Source organism: Chlorocebus sabaeus, chromosome 11 (assembly GCF_047675955.1).
Source record: "Chlorocebus sabaeus isolate Y175 chromosome 11, mChlSab1.0.hap1, whole genome shotgun sequence".
Classification (NCBI taxonomy): Eukaryota; Metazoa; Chordata; class Mammalia; order Primates; family Cercopithecidae; genus Chlorocebus; species Chlorocebus sabaeus.
The window spans coordinates 98,053,871-98,066,819 of NC_132914.1; the positions used below are offsets into that span (position 1 = coordinate 98,053,871).

Below are 12,949 nucleotides of genomic sequence, written 5' to 3' on the forward strand. Positions count from 1 at the left end.
ATGCGGGTCAGGAATAGGACACCGGTGAGCGCCTCGTGGGAAGACAGAAGCACAAATAGAGGTGATAAGATGATGTACTGGGACAAGATTGAACTGTTGGGGTCCGAGTTCGGTACTTAGCAGTTACCGACTTCATTAATGGTTGCTACTCTCCCCTGGGCTTTGGTCTCACAGGCAAAGCCTTCTCCAGACTGCCCCCTGGGCTGGGAATTACGTCCAGAGTCACAGGCCGCCAGACCCACCCCATGTGTCCCCATGCACACTCTCCAGTGGAACTTCCCTAGGAAAGGAGACCGTCCCGAGAGGCTGTGGTGCGCCTGGGACTCCCCGACCCCTGCCACAACATCCCTGCCGCCCCTTTGGCGTGAACCCAGCGGGGATCCCGCCCGACGCCGACCGCACTGGGCCAAATCCGCGGCGCGCCTCTGCCGGGCACCTCCCACCGCCAGCTTCGCCCCTCCTCTCTCCCGGCCGCGAGTCCTCCGCGGCTGGTTCAATCCCCGCGGGGATCCGGAGCGCGGCTGCCGGTCTGCGCCCTCTCTCCCGCCGCTCTCGAAGCGCAGCCCGGCCGGGGGCCTCCGCGCGCCGGCAGCTCTAGGGGGAGCGCGGCGCGCTGACTGGGCGTGCTCAGCCGCGGAGCGCCGGGGCGCCGCTGGAGCTAGGCGCATGCACTCGCCGGGCCGGGCCGTCCAGGGGCGCAGCGCCCAGGGGGCCGCTCTCGCCGACGCCCTGGCCAGTCTGGGCAGGACGCGGGCCAGGATGGCCTCCCTCACCGCATACGGTAACAGGGGCCGTCGCGGGTTCCCGGGGCGGCTGGGCGGAAGGGAGGGGCCCAGGGAGCCGTCGAAACACCCGGGGAAACTTCGGGGTTCGCCTCCGCGGGGAGGTCTGGAAGGGAGAGAGTCGGAGGCCGCTCGCCCAGCTCCTGGGGCTGTGGGGCCGGCACTCCGCGGGGTTTCGGGCTGCGGGTAACCCGGGAACCGGGTGTCTGTGGAAAAACGCCTCAAATTTGGGAGGCTCTGGGAGCTTCGGGACTCCAGAAACATTCCCCTCTCTTCCGACCACTCAGGGGAAGGGACGCGGGTGTTAAGTCCTCCTCTAGCGGGATGAGGCTTGCAGTTGGGAGATGTGCGTTCAGCCAGCGCTTATCTTGTCCCTGACTGACCTTGGACAAGTTATTTAAACTTTTCTGCCCCTGCATTTCTCCGTCTGTAAATGAGAGATGAGAACATCTCTCTGACAGATGCTGTGGAGTTAAAATAATACGCACTGTAACATGTTTTTAATGCAAAAAAGAATTCAGTTTGGAAAAAAAGTTTATGAAAAAGGAAGGCATTCATCGTTCCCCTGCCCATTGTTTTGTTAAATAAATATATTTGAATAGACATATACATATATACATGTATGGTATTGCACGGTTCTGAAGGAAAACAAAATCACTGTGTGAAGGTTTCAGGCCCAGCTAGAAATCCCAGAGCGCTGGGGAAGCCAGCAAGGCTTCTTATCAACGTTCTTGCTTGTGTAGATAAAGCAGTTCTCTTTAGTCCTTTATCAGAAATACTGCTGAGACTTGGTTATAGGAAGCAGAAACTCAAGTAGACCTCCCTCCCTTCCTCTTGCTTGCAGTCAGTTGCTGCGATAAGATCTAGATTTGGCATTTTAAACGGGAAGGCTGTGAGCAATTGATGGGGAATGTTCTGCAGGAACATCTCAAAGCCCGGGATGGGTGGGACGGAAATTGCTATTCTTTGGTGTGGAATCTTCATTCTCTAGGCCAGTGATGTCCCCTGCTCATTTTACCAAGGTTAACAGGGTCAGTCTCTTTCTCTGGATTTAAATTGTTTAAAATGATCATTCAGGTGGCTCAGGGGGTTTGCAATTGATGCCTGGGAACCAGTAACAAATTGTGAGCAGATTACAAATTTCAGTCTAGTGGCCTATTTTTTCTTTCTTCCAACCTCCCTCACCCGCGCCCAGAACATTTTTACTGGGATATAAGTTGTTCTTACCTGCACGCACATTTAACACTCAACATTGTGGTTCCTGGGTTACCATCTGGGGATAATTCAATATGCTGATGGCATTTTAGGCATATTCATTGGCAAGACATCTATTTTTACACCTTTTCCTATCAGAGGGATCTGGCTTCTGTTTCTTTACATCATTTTAGATTTTGTATGCTGCCCCATGGGTATTGTCAGTAAGAGGTTTACATAGTGATCAGTTCTGTACATTTCTAGAAGCTTTAAAAGCTTAATTGAGCACCCAGGTGGAGAAAATGAAGTCAGAATAAGTGAAATCATTTTGAAAAGAAGTATATTTCAGTAATTAAAGGAAAAAGGTGGCAGATCTTTTTTTGTTTTTGGTGATTAAGAATTACACAGGTTTCTCATTAAACCCTTAAAGAGAACTGAAGCAGATTTAAATAAAGATATCAATTAGAATTTCTGCTTGACCCATTCTCCTCCTGCATCCATCCCTAAAATGATGCATATACTTGGCCACAAAATCCACATTGATTCTTAGATCTATAGCAGTGTGATCTAAATGATGACATAATAAATTAGTCCATCAGGGTGTTCAACCTAGTGAACAAGTTAAGGAAAAAAGCATTGAGCACATTTAATACATTTTTAACCCACTGGATACTGTTGAGATCATTATCTGATGAGAGCTTGGCCCAGCACTGGAACCCTCCACAAATCTTCTCTCTGACAATTGAATTCCTTGTAAAAAATGTCCCCTGCCAATTCTATTGTAGTTGGGTTTAGGTATCATGATGGGAGATGATCTAAACTTTTTGCCTGGAATTTACAGGGTTCAATTTTTATATTTAATTAACTGATTTAATAAATGCTTTATTCTTATCTTTAGCACAGGGGCTGCCAAGAGAATGAACAGTTACACTGTAGACCATGACCATGTGTTTTAGGTTCATAAGGTGAGAGAGAAATTTGGCTTATGTAGGCATTTCATTAGCAGCAGCCTCCAGTAATCCTCATTAACTTCCCTTCTAATATGCATTTCTGATCCTGTTCTTTCTGCATTTTGATCCTGCTCTTTTTGTATTTTGAGCTTGCTCTTTCCACATTTTAGTATGAATTTTTACTTTCAGGCTGCCATGTAGGCTCACATTCTAGAAATGAGAAATGAGATTAGGGTAATCAATAACTGTATTGCCCTCCATTAAAAATATGTTCAGTGAATGATGTGATTTTTATAATTCTGGGTTTTTAAGGCTTCAACCCTTTATACTCACCACTGACATTTCTTTTCTTGTCCTTTAAATGGTTTAGGTTCTTAACCACTTTAACTCATTATATAGCCATGCGCATGAGACTAAGGATGGGAGACAAGTATCTTTTAGAGAGAAATGATTGGGACTTTAATTGTTCTTGGCCATATAAAGGAAGGCACAGAGGCTGTGTCCCCACCTGAACCAGGAAAGGTGTTGTGGTTAGACCCACAGGCCTGGCATGGACCTGTCAGCCCTGATGAGGCTTAATAAGGAGCTCAAAGAGCTGATAGAGCATAGTGATGGCTGTTTCAGATAGGGAAGGCCTCTCTGAGGAGTTACTTGAGCAGAGAACTAAATGAAGAAAAGGAATGAGGCATTCCATTATATGGGGAAAGAAGATTCTTGGCATAGTGAACAGTAAGTGCAAAGGCCCTGAGGCAGGAATGAGCTTGTCACATTCAAGGCTAGCTAGAAGGTCATTGTGGCTAGAGTAGAGAGAGCAAGAAGAAGACAGGAAAACAGTGCGGTCTGAGCCGGTGTTGTTATATAACTCCTCTCATTTTCCTCCTACCTCTTGATTATGTGTATGTGGACTCCTTCTGCTAATGCTGATGTTTGCCTGGATTCTCTCAACCTTTTAAATAATTTGACTCTCAACCATTTGGATGACATTGATTAGATACCTCCCAGATGCTAAACAATGGCCCCATGTGCAGAGTCAGTCTCGTAGTTGGAGACCTATAAACTAGAGCAACAAAGTTTTCAGAGCGGTAAGTAGAAGTGTGGGGTGTGCCTGGACATGAAGATAATAGTAATAGCACTTTATGTGAATTAGCTCAGTTAATCTTCACAACAACCTTTAAGACATTGATCCAAAGTAAGCCCTATATTCATTTGAAGAAGTTGAGGCACAGATAGGTTAGGGAACTTACTTAGAGAGTGTAATGACAGCTAAGCCTAACTGTGGAATGTGGGAATCAAATGGGGCGAGAAAACATGAGAGACTAGGACATCATTTCCTCTCCCAGGACTTCATCTTTATGCAGGTGACTCCCACATAGCAGTGACCAATTAGAACTTCTTTCTTGCATGTGCTATGCTTGTATAGCTTGCTGTCTGCCAGACTACTCGTATGCTCTTCTCTCTTTGTGTTAGCATTCACAAACTCGGTGTGTCCAAAACAACTCCCATCTTCCTCTCCTGTCCCTGTTTCCTATAAAGTATCTTCAACTACTGAGCTCCAACTATGTGCCAGGCTCTAGCCTGAACCCAGGGTTACCAGAACGAACAAGATCCCCCGCTATTTCTCTCACAGATGGCAGAGTCAGCTGGAGGAGACAGACTCCTAAGTGGAGAATTACAATGCAGTGTTGTAGGGGAAGGGCTGGGTAGGGTGAGGGATGGGCCAAAACAGTTTCCTGGAGGAGGAGATTGGGAGAAGGCCAACTGGAGAAGGAAGGCATTCCAGGGAGCAACAGCAACGTGAACGAAGATGAAGGGGAGAAATGTCAGGGGTGTGAAGGCAGCCGCTAGTAGCATGGTGCTGGTAGATGGAACATGGCATCTGAGACAGAGTGGCTAGAGGTTGAAAGGGGCCAGCATGCTCTCCCCAGTCACCCTGGAATCCGGGAAGTCATTGTGGAGTCCTCCCTTACCAGCACATACTAACAGTGACCTTGAGTAAATTTTTGTTTGTTTTTTGAGACACGGTCTTGCTCTGTTGCCCAGGCTAGAGTGCAGTGGCATGATCCTGGCTCATTGCAGCCTCCACCTGCCTTGCTCAAGCGATCTTCCTTCATCAGCCTCCAGAGTAGCTGGGACCACGGCTGTGGGGCACCATGCCAGGCTAATTAAAAAATTTTTTTTTTTTGAGTAGAGACAGGTTCTTGATATGTTTCCTAGGCTGGTCTTGAATTCCTGGGCTAAAGTGATCCTCCTGCCTTGGCCTCTCAAATCCCTGCTGGGACTACAGGTGTGAACCACCACTCCTGGCCTGACCTTGAGCAAATTAATTCACCTTCTGTGCCTCAGTTTTCTCTTCTGTAAAATGGGATCACTGTGAAGTTTAAACGCAATAGTACTGTCAAGTGCGCGGGAGCAGTACATAGTACTCAGTAAGCATTAGGTATTATTATCAACTCCGTCTCCTAGCCAGTATACTCTCAATCACCAAGTCCTGTTGGTCCTTTTTCCTTAACATCTTTCAACTTTGCTTTCTCCTTGCCCTGCCCACTGCTCTTATGCTAGTCCAGGCCACCATCATTGCCCCCTTTGGCTGCAATAGTGGCCTCCCAACTGGTTCCTTTGCCTCTAGTCCTGGCTCCTTTGGATTACACTTGCAAATCTGATCCTGTTGTTCCTTGTTTAAAATTCTTCAATGGCTCTTCTCTGTGTAGGGGTAAAAATCTAACTTCCTGCCCTTCTCTCTTGTTGCCTTTGACCCTAGCATCCCACCCTCTGGCAGAGACATTGTTTGAGGCCTTCTCAGGTTTCTGGACCTTGGTGCATGCTTTGAACACACTCCCTCCTTCTTTACAAGGCCCCCTCCTCCTTTCCCCTTGACATTCTCTATCTTGGTGCTTCTCCTGGGACTTCTTAGGGCAAGTCCTTTCTGTAGCAGGTTCTGATTTTGTATTGCAATGAGTACTCCCCTATGTGGGTTGTAAAACTCAGATGGCAAGGACCAGCTATTTTATCTTTGTGTTCCTTGTGCCTTGCACAGTGCCTGGCACATAGTAGGTGACCAGTACTTGGGTGTGTTACTGACTGAGGGAATGAATGGAGTATAGCAGGGGGCAGTACACCATGCAGAAGTTTTAAAAACTCCTTTTTCCTATTGCAAATAATAAGCAAAATAACTTTTACCCTTCAGAAAAGACAAACAAGCAAAAGAACAAAAGCGTCCAGACTACATGGTGAGATCAGGTGCATGCTAGCCAGCTGGGACTTATGCTTTAGCTACTGGATAAATCCAAGTAGCTCTTTGATGACTTCTCTTGTTTTTGCCCTACATCACCTGACGTGCTTGTTATTATGCAGCCAAGACACTCATGGTCAACATTGATTAGGATCCTTTTGATTAAGAAGCTGCAGCAAAGCATGTACAGATTATTCTTTGACCTTCAACCCTTCATATTTTGTAAATTTCTCTGTGGGGTAAAATTAAATTAATATTTTATTCTGAGAAGCAGTATTTTAATTCTTTCCTTTAAAACGTTATTATTATTATTATTTTTTGTAATAGTGTCATAGTCTGCTCTGGGCTACTACATAACAAAATACCAAAGTCTGGGTGGGTTAAACAACAGACATTTATTTCTCATAGTTCTGGAGGCTAGAAGTCCATGATCGAGGTGCTGGCAGATTTGATGTATGGTAAGGGCCTGTTTCCTGGCTTGTAGATAGTCATCTTCTTGCTGGATGCCCACGTGGCCTTTCCTTTGTGTGTGCTCAGGGACAGAGTGGGATCTCTGTCTCTTATAAGGGGACTAATCCCATCACCAGGGGCCCATCCTCATGAACAAGAAGATAGATGAGATAGAGATTACCCAGCTAGGAGGAAAGAATAGGTCTTGAATATTAACTTTTTTGATAAACCTATAAAATACACAGGAAACGTGGACTAAATCAGCACATTGATATTTCTGAGGAACACACACATGTATACATGTACATACACAAGTAAACTACATTTTTTTCTTACTAGTCAGTTCTCTAGAACATTTATAAACAATTTAGAGTGCTTTTTAAAAAATCTAAAATCTAAACCCAATTATGTTCCAAATGCCCCATCCCCAAATACCATCACACTGGGGGTTAGTGAGGACCTTAACATATGAATTTTGGGAGGACACATTCAGCTCACAACAAATAGCAATGTGGCTTTTTCTACTAGAATGTAGTCCTAGACACGGAGTCCACAGCTCCCAAGGAAGTTTCTAGAACAAACAATTTAACCTAGGCTTTGTGAGTGCTTACTGTGTGTCAGGCACTGTTGTAGGTTCAGGAAGCAAAACAAAAACAAACAAAAAACAAACAAACAAAAAACCCCCCCAAAAAACCTGTCTGTTTCATGGATCTTATGATGTAATAATAAGGCACGAATCTTTACCTCTTGAAGATAATGAAAATAGAATATAAGATTTTCAACACTGAACCAAGTAGGTGTAAATAGGAAAGGAAAGGCTTTTCTCTAATTAGGGTTCATGAAAGGGCTTTTGTCACAGTGCCTGCTGCTAGAAGTGGAATCAAAGGGAAGCCGGGATAATGAGCATCAGACACGGTATTTAAAATGCAGGAAAGGTGATTCAAGTATTTGAAAGCTTACTGAAGGCTTTGGCAAACATTTCTTGTGCCTTCTACGCATTAGGCCGAGGGCAGGGTTTGAGGGTGCAAGATGAGTAAAAGATGACTTTGCCCTCTGGGAGTCTGGGTCTCACTCAGGTCTCATGCAGGTTGCAGAGGAGGATACTACTAGAACTATTACTGCTTCAACTAATATCTCTCCTGCCTGTCTTCTAGTGAAGTGGCACATAATAAATGAAAAAACATTGTGAAGACGGCAATACTGTCTTTATTTTATAATAGTAATAAAGAGATCTGTTTGTACAGGAAAAGCTCTTTCCAGTGGAAACACACTTTATACCCTCTGACTGATTTTTCAGCACCTTAGGGTGAGACTTCCCAAGCCACCACTTTCTACCTGGGACCAGCCTGTGTCTACTATATGGTTTTTGAATGGATGAATTTCAGTCACAACAAAAAGAAAGTCCAGGTCCAGGGAGGTTAGGTGAGGAGATAGAGATTACCCAGCTAGGGGGAAAGAATATGTCTTGAATCAGCAAACAAGGACTAAATCAACACATTGATATTTCTGAGGAACACACACATGTATACATGTACATACACAAGTAAACTACATTTTTTTCTTACTAGTCGGTTCTTTAGAACCTTTTATAAACAATTTAGATTGCTTTTTAAAAAATCAGATGCAGTATTATAACTCACTCTATACAATAAACATATATTTTGTAAATTAAATAGTATTTCTAGTGCACCAGTGTAGGTAGTTATTAAAGGAATCAGATGGTGAATATTTTTGCAAAGTCAGTAGTTATGCATCATTCTTCTGTTTGGTAAGTTCTTGGGTTTCATCTGTCCATGTATATAAGCAGGCTTGTAATATGTTTTGAAAGGTTTAATGAAAACCTTTTCTTTGTAAAATTTCTCCTTACTTTCTTGTGAGTGAGATGTTTGCTCAGGCTTTGTGGATTGTGGATTCCAGGAGAAGGCTTTACCTCAGCTTCTAGACCCTGTGTCTTTGTCAGGGAAATTGGTATCTTAACTGTCAACCTGGCCTATGCCTAAAATAAGGACTTTGGAGCTTCATAGTTTATAAACAATAATCAAGCAATTATAAGAATTAACGAAATTTCCCCCAAATCAAAGTGAAATTGATGACATGAAGATGAATAACTTAAAACAGTTGCTTCAGTAAATGCTGCTTACTTTTTGGGCTAGACTCATGTCAAGATATCAGTTCTGGTTCTCCCACTTTCTAGTTGTGTGACGAAGAGCAAATGACTTAACCCTCCAGGTATCATTGCCTCAATAGAAAAGAAAGGGGAGGAGCCAATCATTCTTGTATTATTTCTTTTCTTTTTTTTTTTTTGTACTTTAGGTTCTAGGGTACATGTGCACAATGTGCAGATGTGCAGGTTTGTTATATATGTATACATGTGCCATGTTGGTGTGCTGTACCCATTAATTCGACATTTAAATTAGGTATATCTCCTAGTGCTATCCCTCCCCACTTCCTCCACCCCACAACAGGCTCCGGTGTGTGATGTTTCCCTTCCTGTGTCCAAGTGTTCTCATTGTTCGGTTCCCATCTATGAGTGAGAACATGCGTTGTTTGGTTTTTTGTCCTTGCGATATAGTTCGCTGAGAATGATGGTTTCCAGCTTCATCCATGTCCCTATATAGGACATGAACTCATCCTTTTTTATGGCTGCATAGTATTCCATGGTGTATATGTGCCACATTTTCTTAATCCGGTCTATCATTGATGGACATTTGGGTTGGTTCCAAGTCTTTGCTATTGTGAATATTGCCACAATAAACATACGTGTGCATGTGTATTTATAGCAGAATGATTTGTAATCCTTTGGATATATACCCAGTAATGGGATGGCTGGGTCAAGTGGTATTTCTACTTCTAGATCCTTGAGGAATCGCCACCCTGTCTTCCACAATGGTTGAACTAGTTTACAGTCTCATTAACAGTGTAAAAGTGTTTCTATTTCTCCATATCCTCTCCAGCACCTGTTGTTTCCTGACTTTTTAATCTTTGCCATTCTAACTGGTGTGAGATGATATCTCATTGTGGTTTTGATTTGCATTTCTCTGATGACCAGTGATGATGAGCATTTTTTCATGTGTCGGCTGCATAAATGTATTCTTTTGAGAAGTGCCTGCTCATGTCCTTTGTCCACTTTTTGATGGAGTTGTTTGTTTTTTTCTTGTAAATTTGTTTGAGTTCTTTGTGGATTCTGGGTATTAGCCCTTTGTCAGATGAGTAGATGGCAAAAATTTTCTCCCATTCTGTAGGTTGCCTGTTCACTCAGATGATAGTTTATTTTGCTGTGCAGAAGCTCTTTAGTTTAATTAGATCCCACTTGTCAGTTTTGGCTTTTGTTGTCATTACTTTTGGTGTTTTAGACATGAAGTCCTTACCCATGCCTATGTCCTGAATGGTATTGCCTAGGTTTTCTTCTAGAGTTTTTATGGTTTTAGGTCTAACATTTCAGTCTTTAACCCATTTTGAATTAATTTTTGTATAAGGTGTAAGGAAGGGATCCAGTTTCAGCTTTCTACATATGGCTAGTCAGTTTTCCCAGCACCATTTATTAAATAGGGAGTCCTTTCCCCATTTCTTGTTTTGGTCAGGCTTGTCAAAGACAAGATGGTTGTAGATGTGTGGTATTATTTCTGAGGGCTCTGTTCTGTTCCATTGGTCTATATCTCTGTTTTGGTACCAGTACCATGCTGTTTTGGTTACTGCAGCCTTGTAGTATAGTTTGAAGTCAGGTAACGTGATGCCTCCAGCTTTGTTCTTTTGGCTTAGGATTGTCTTGGCAATTTGGGCTCTTTTTTGGTTCCATATGAACTTTAAAGTAGTTTTTCTCAATTCTATGAAGAAAGTCATTGGTAGCTTGATGGGGATGGCATTGAATCTATAAATAACCTTGGGCAGTATGGCCATTTTCACGATATTGATTCTTCCTATCCATGAGCCTGGAATGCTCTTCCATTTGTTTGTGTCCTCTTTTATTTTGTTGAGCAGTGGTTTGTAGTTCTCCTTGAAGAGGTCCTTCACATCCCTTGTAAGGACAGACCCACAGCCAATATCATACCGAATGGGCAAAAACTGGAAAAATTCCCTTTGAAAACTGGCACAAGACAGGGATGCCCTCTCTCACCACTGCTTTTCAACATAGTGTTGAAAGTTCTGGCCAGGGCAATCAGGCAGGAGAAAGAAATAAAGGGTATTCAATTAGGAAAAGAGGAAGTCAAATTGTCCCTGTTTGCAGATGACATGACTGTATATTTAGAAAACCCCATCATCTCAGCCCAAAATCTCCTTAAGCTGATAAGCAACTTCAGCAAAGTCTCAGGATACAAAATCAATGTGCAAAAATCACAAGCATTTTTATACACCAATAACAGACAAACAGAGAGCCAAATCATGAGTGAACTCCCATTCACAATTGCTTCGAAGAGAATAAAATGCCTAGGGATCCATTCTTGTATTTCTAACAATCTGAGTGGTCACCCTTCAGAACCCGCGTAGTTTTGGCTGCCAGTCTAACTTGTCATTTACCTCGTGATGTGAAAGCCTCTCCGCATTTCCTTATGATTCTCATGTAATTCTTTCAAGTAATATCCTCTCACCTGAAATTAGTTGGAGATGGACTTCTCCTCATGGTAGTTACATAATATGTTCATTTTGTGATAATTTTCATTGAGTTGTGCACTTGGGATTTGGGTATTTTATTGTATCTGTGTTAAACTTCAATAAAAAAAAATGTCCTTTCTTTTTATTTTTAAGGCCTTTCTGCCTTGGGGCAGGTCTTTCTTAAAAAGAAACTCTTTGAATCACACAATGCTTGCCATTTCTCTCCTCAGCTTCAGTCTATGCATATTCTGAACTAATATATTTCTTGTGTGTCTCCCTTCCTGATTATACTCTTAATTCTCCCATTCCTAGCACAGGGCAGATCAAACAGGTCCTTAAAAAGTCTTTGGTTGATTCCTAAGGCCTTAAGAGTTTTGCTTGTGGGCCTTAAAGTTAAGCTGTAGATCAGTCCTTCTCAGTTTAATGGGACTGCAAATCATTTGGACATCTTTTGAAACTGAAAATACTGATTTAGTAGCTCTGGGGTGATCCTGGACTACTAAAGAGTCCATTTCTAATGGACTCTCAGGTGGTGTAGCTGCTGCTGTTCAAGAGACTGCACTCGGAGGAGCAGGGTGATAGAGAATAGTAGTTAGTGCTCATATAGCGAATGCTACCATGACTTGTGCATGTGAACTGTATAAAGTGACCCTGGTTAAAGGAACTAGACTTGGAATTATATTCTTTTAATTTAGACGTTTTTGATTGTGTTTTGCTTGATAGAAATCTGCTATATTCTCTATTTTGTTTGGCCAGTAGTGCAACATTAAAAAAAACTTTGAAAAAAATTGGTAATTTATACACACCCACACACACACAGAAAAGTGTACAGATAATAATATTTAATAATTGCCCCAGGAACCCCCCATTCACTGAAAAAGGACTTTTACTCTGATTTTTATCATCATAGATTAGGGTTGAAAAACATGGCTTGTAATGATATTGATTTATTTTTTAATTGTTGAGATTTGCTTTATGGTCTAATGTATGGTCAAGTTTTATAATACTTCACCGTGGGCTTAAGAAGAATATATATTCTCTGTCAGATGAAGCATTCAGTAACTGTCCATTAAATTGAGATTAATTGTACTGTTCAGATTTTCAGTGTTTTTACTAAAATTTTGCTTGCCTATGCAATCAGTTATTAAGTATGTTAAAATCATTCTTGTCTGTTATTCTCTGTAGTTCTGTTAATTTTTGCTTCATAGGTTTCAGATTATTTTATTCTGGCCGTATAGATTTAACATTTCTTTATATCTTCTTGGAGAATTGAACTTTGAACCTTTTATCATTATTACTCACCACCTTTATCTTTAATAATGCTTTTCGTCTTAAAGCCTTTTTCATCTAAAACTAACATAGGTACCCTGGCTTTATTTTGGTTAGTATCTGCTTGCTGCATCTTTATAAATATTTTACTTTCAACATTTGTGTCCTTGTGTTTTAGATGTTTCTCTTACAAACAGCATTTAGGTTTTTGTTTTTTTTTTTTTGAAATCCATCTCATAGTCTCTTAAATAGCAAATTTAGACCATTTACATGTATTGTTATTACTACTATATTTGAACTTATTTTTAACCATTTTACTTTGTACTTTCTCAGTATTTTTCCTATGATTTTTCCCCTTCATTTATTTCCTTTTTCAAAGTTGAACTTTTTTGTTATATTCCTTCTCCCACCGTTCCTCACCACCCTACCCCATCCCTACCCCTTTGAACACAATGAACTGGTTTGGAAATTTAGTCTATTTCTAC

General features: G+C 41.9%; 1 protein-coding gene across 5 annotated transcripts in view; it reads left to right on the top strand.

The window, feature by feature from the left end:
- The first annotated feature begins 533 nt into the window (after nucleotides 1-533).
- ANO4 (anoctamin 4) overlaps nucleotides 534-12,949 on the top strand; it is a 417,600-nt gene continuing 405,184 nt past the window's right edge. For 3 of the 5 annotated variants that reach the window (XM_008004386.3, XM_008004385.3, XM_037996641.2), the window contains exon 1: nucleotides 534-781. In XM_008004386.3, coding sequence (XP_008002577.3) covers nucleotides 667-781 — 115 coding nt within the window. In that variant the 5' untranslated portion in view covers nucleotides 534-666. The remainder of the gene's footprint in view (nucleotides 782-12,949) is intronic. The other 2 variants (XM_008004387.3, XM_008004388.3) reach the window with 1 other exon arrangement.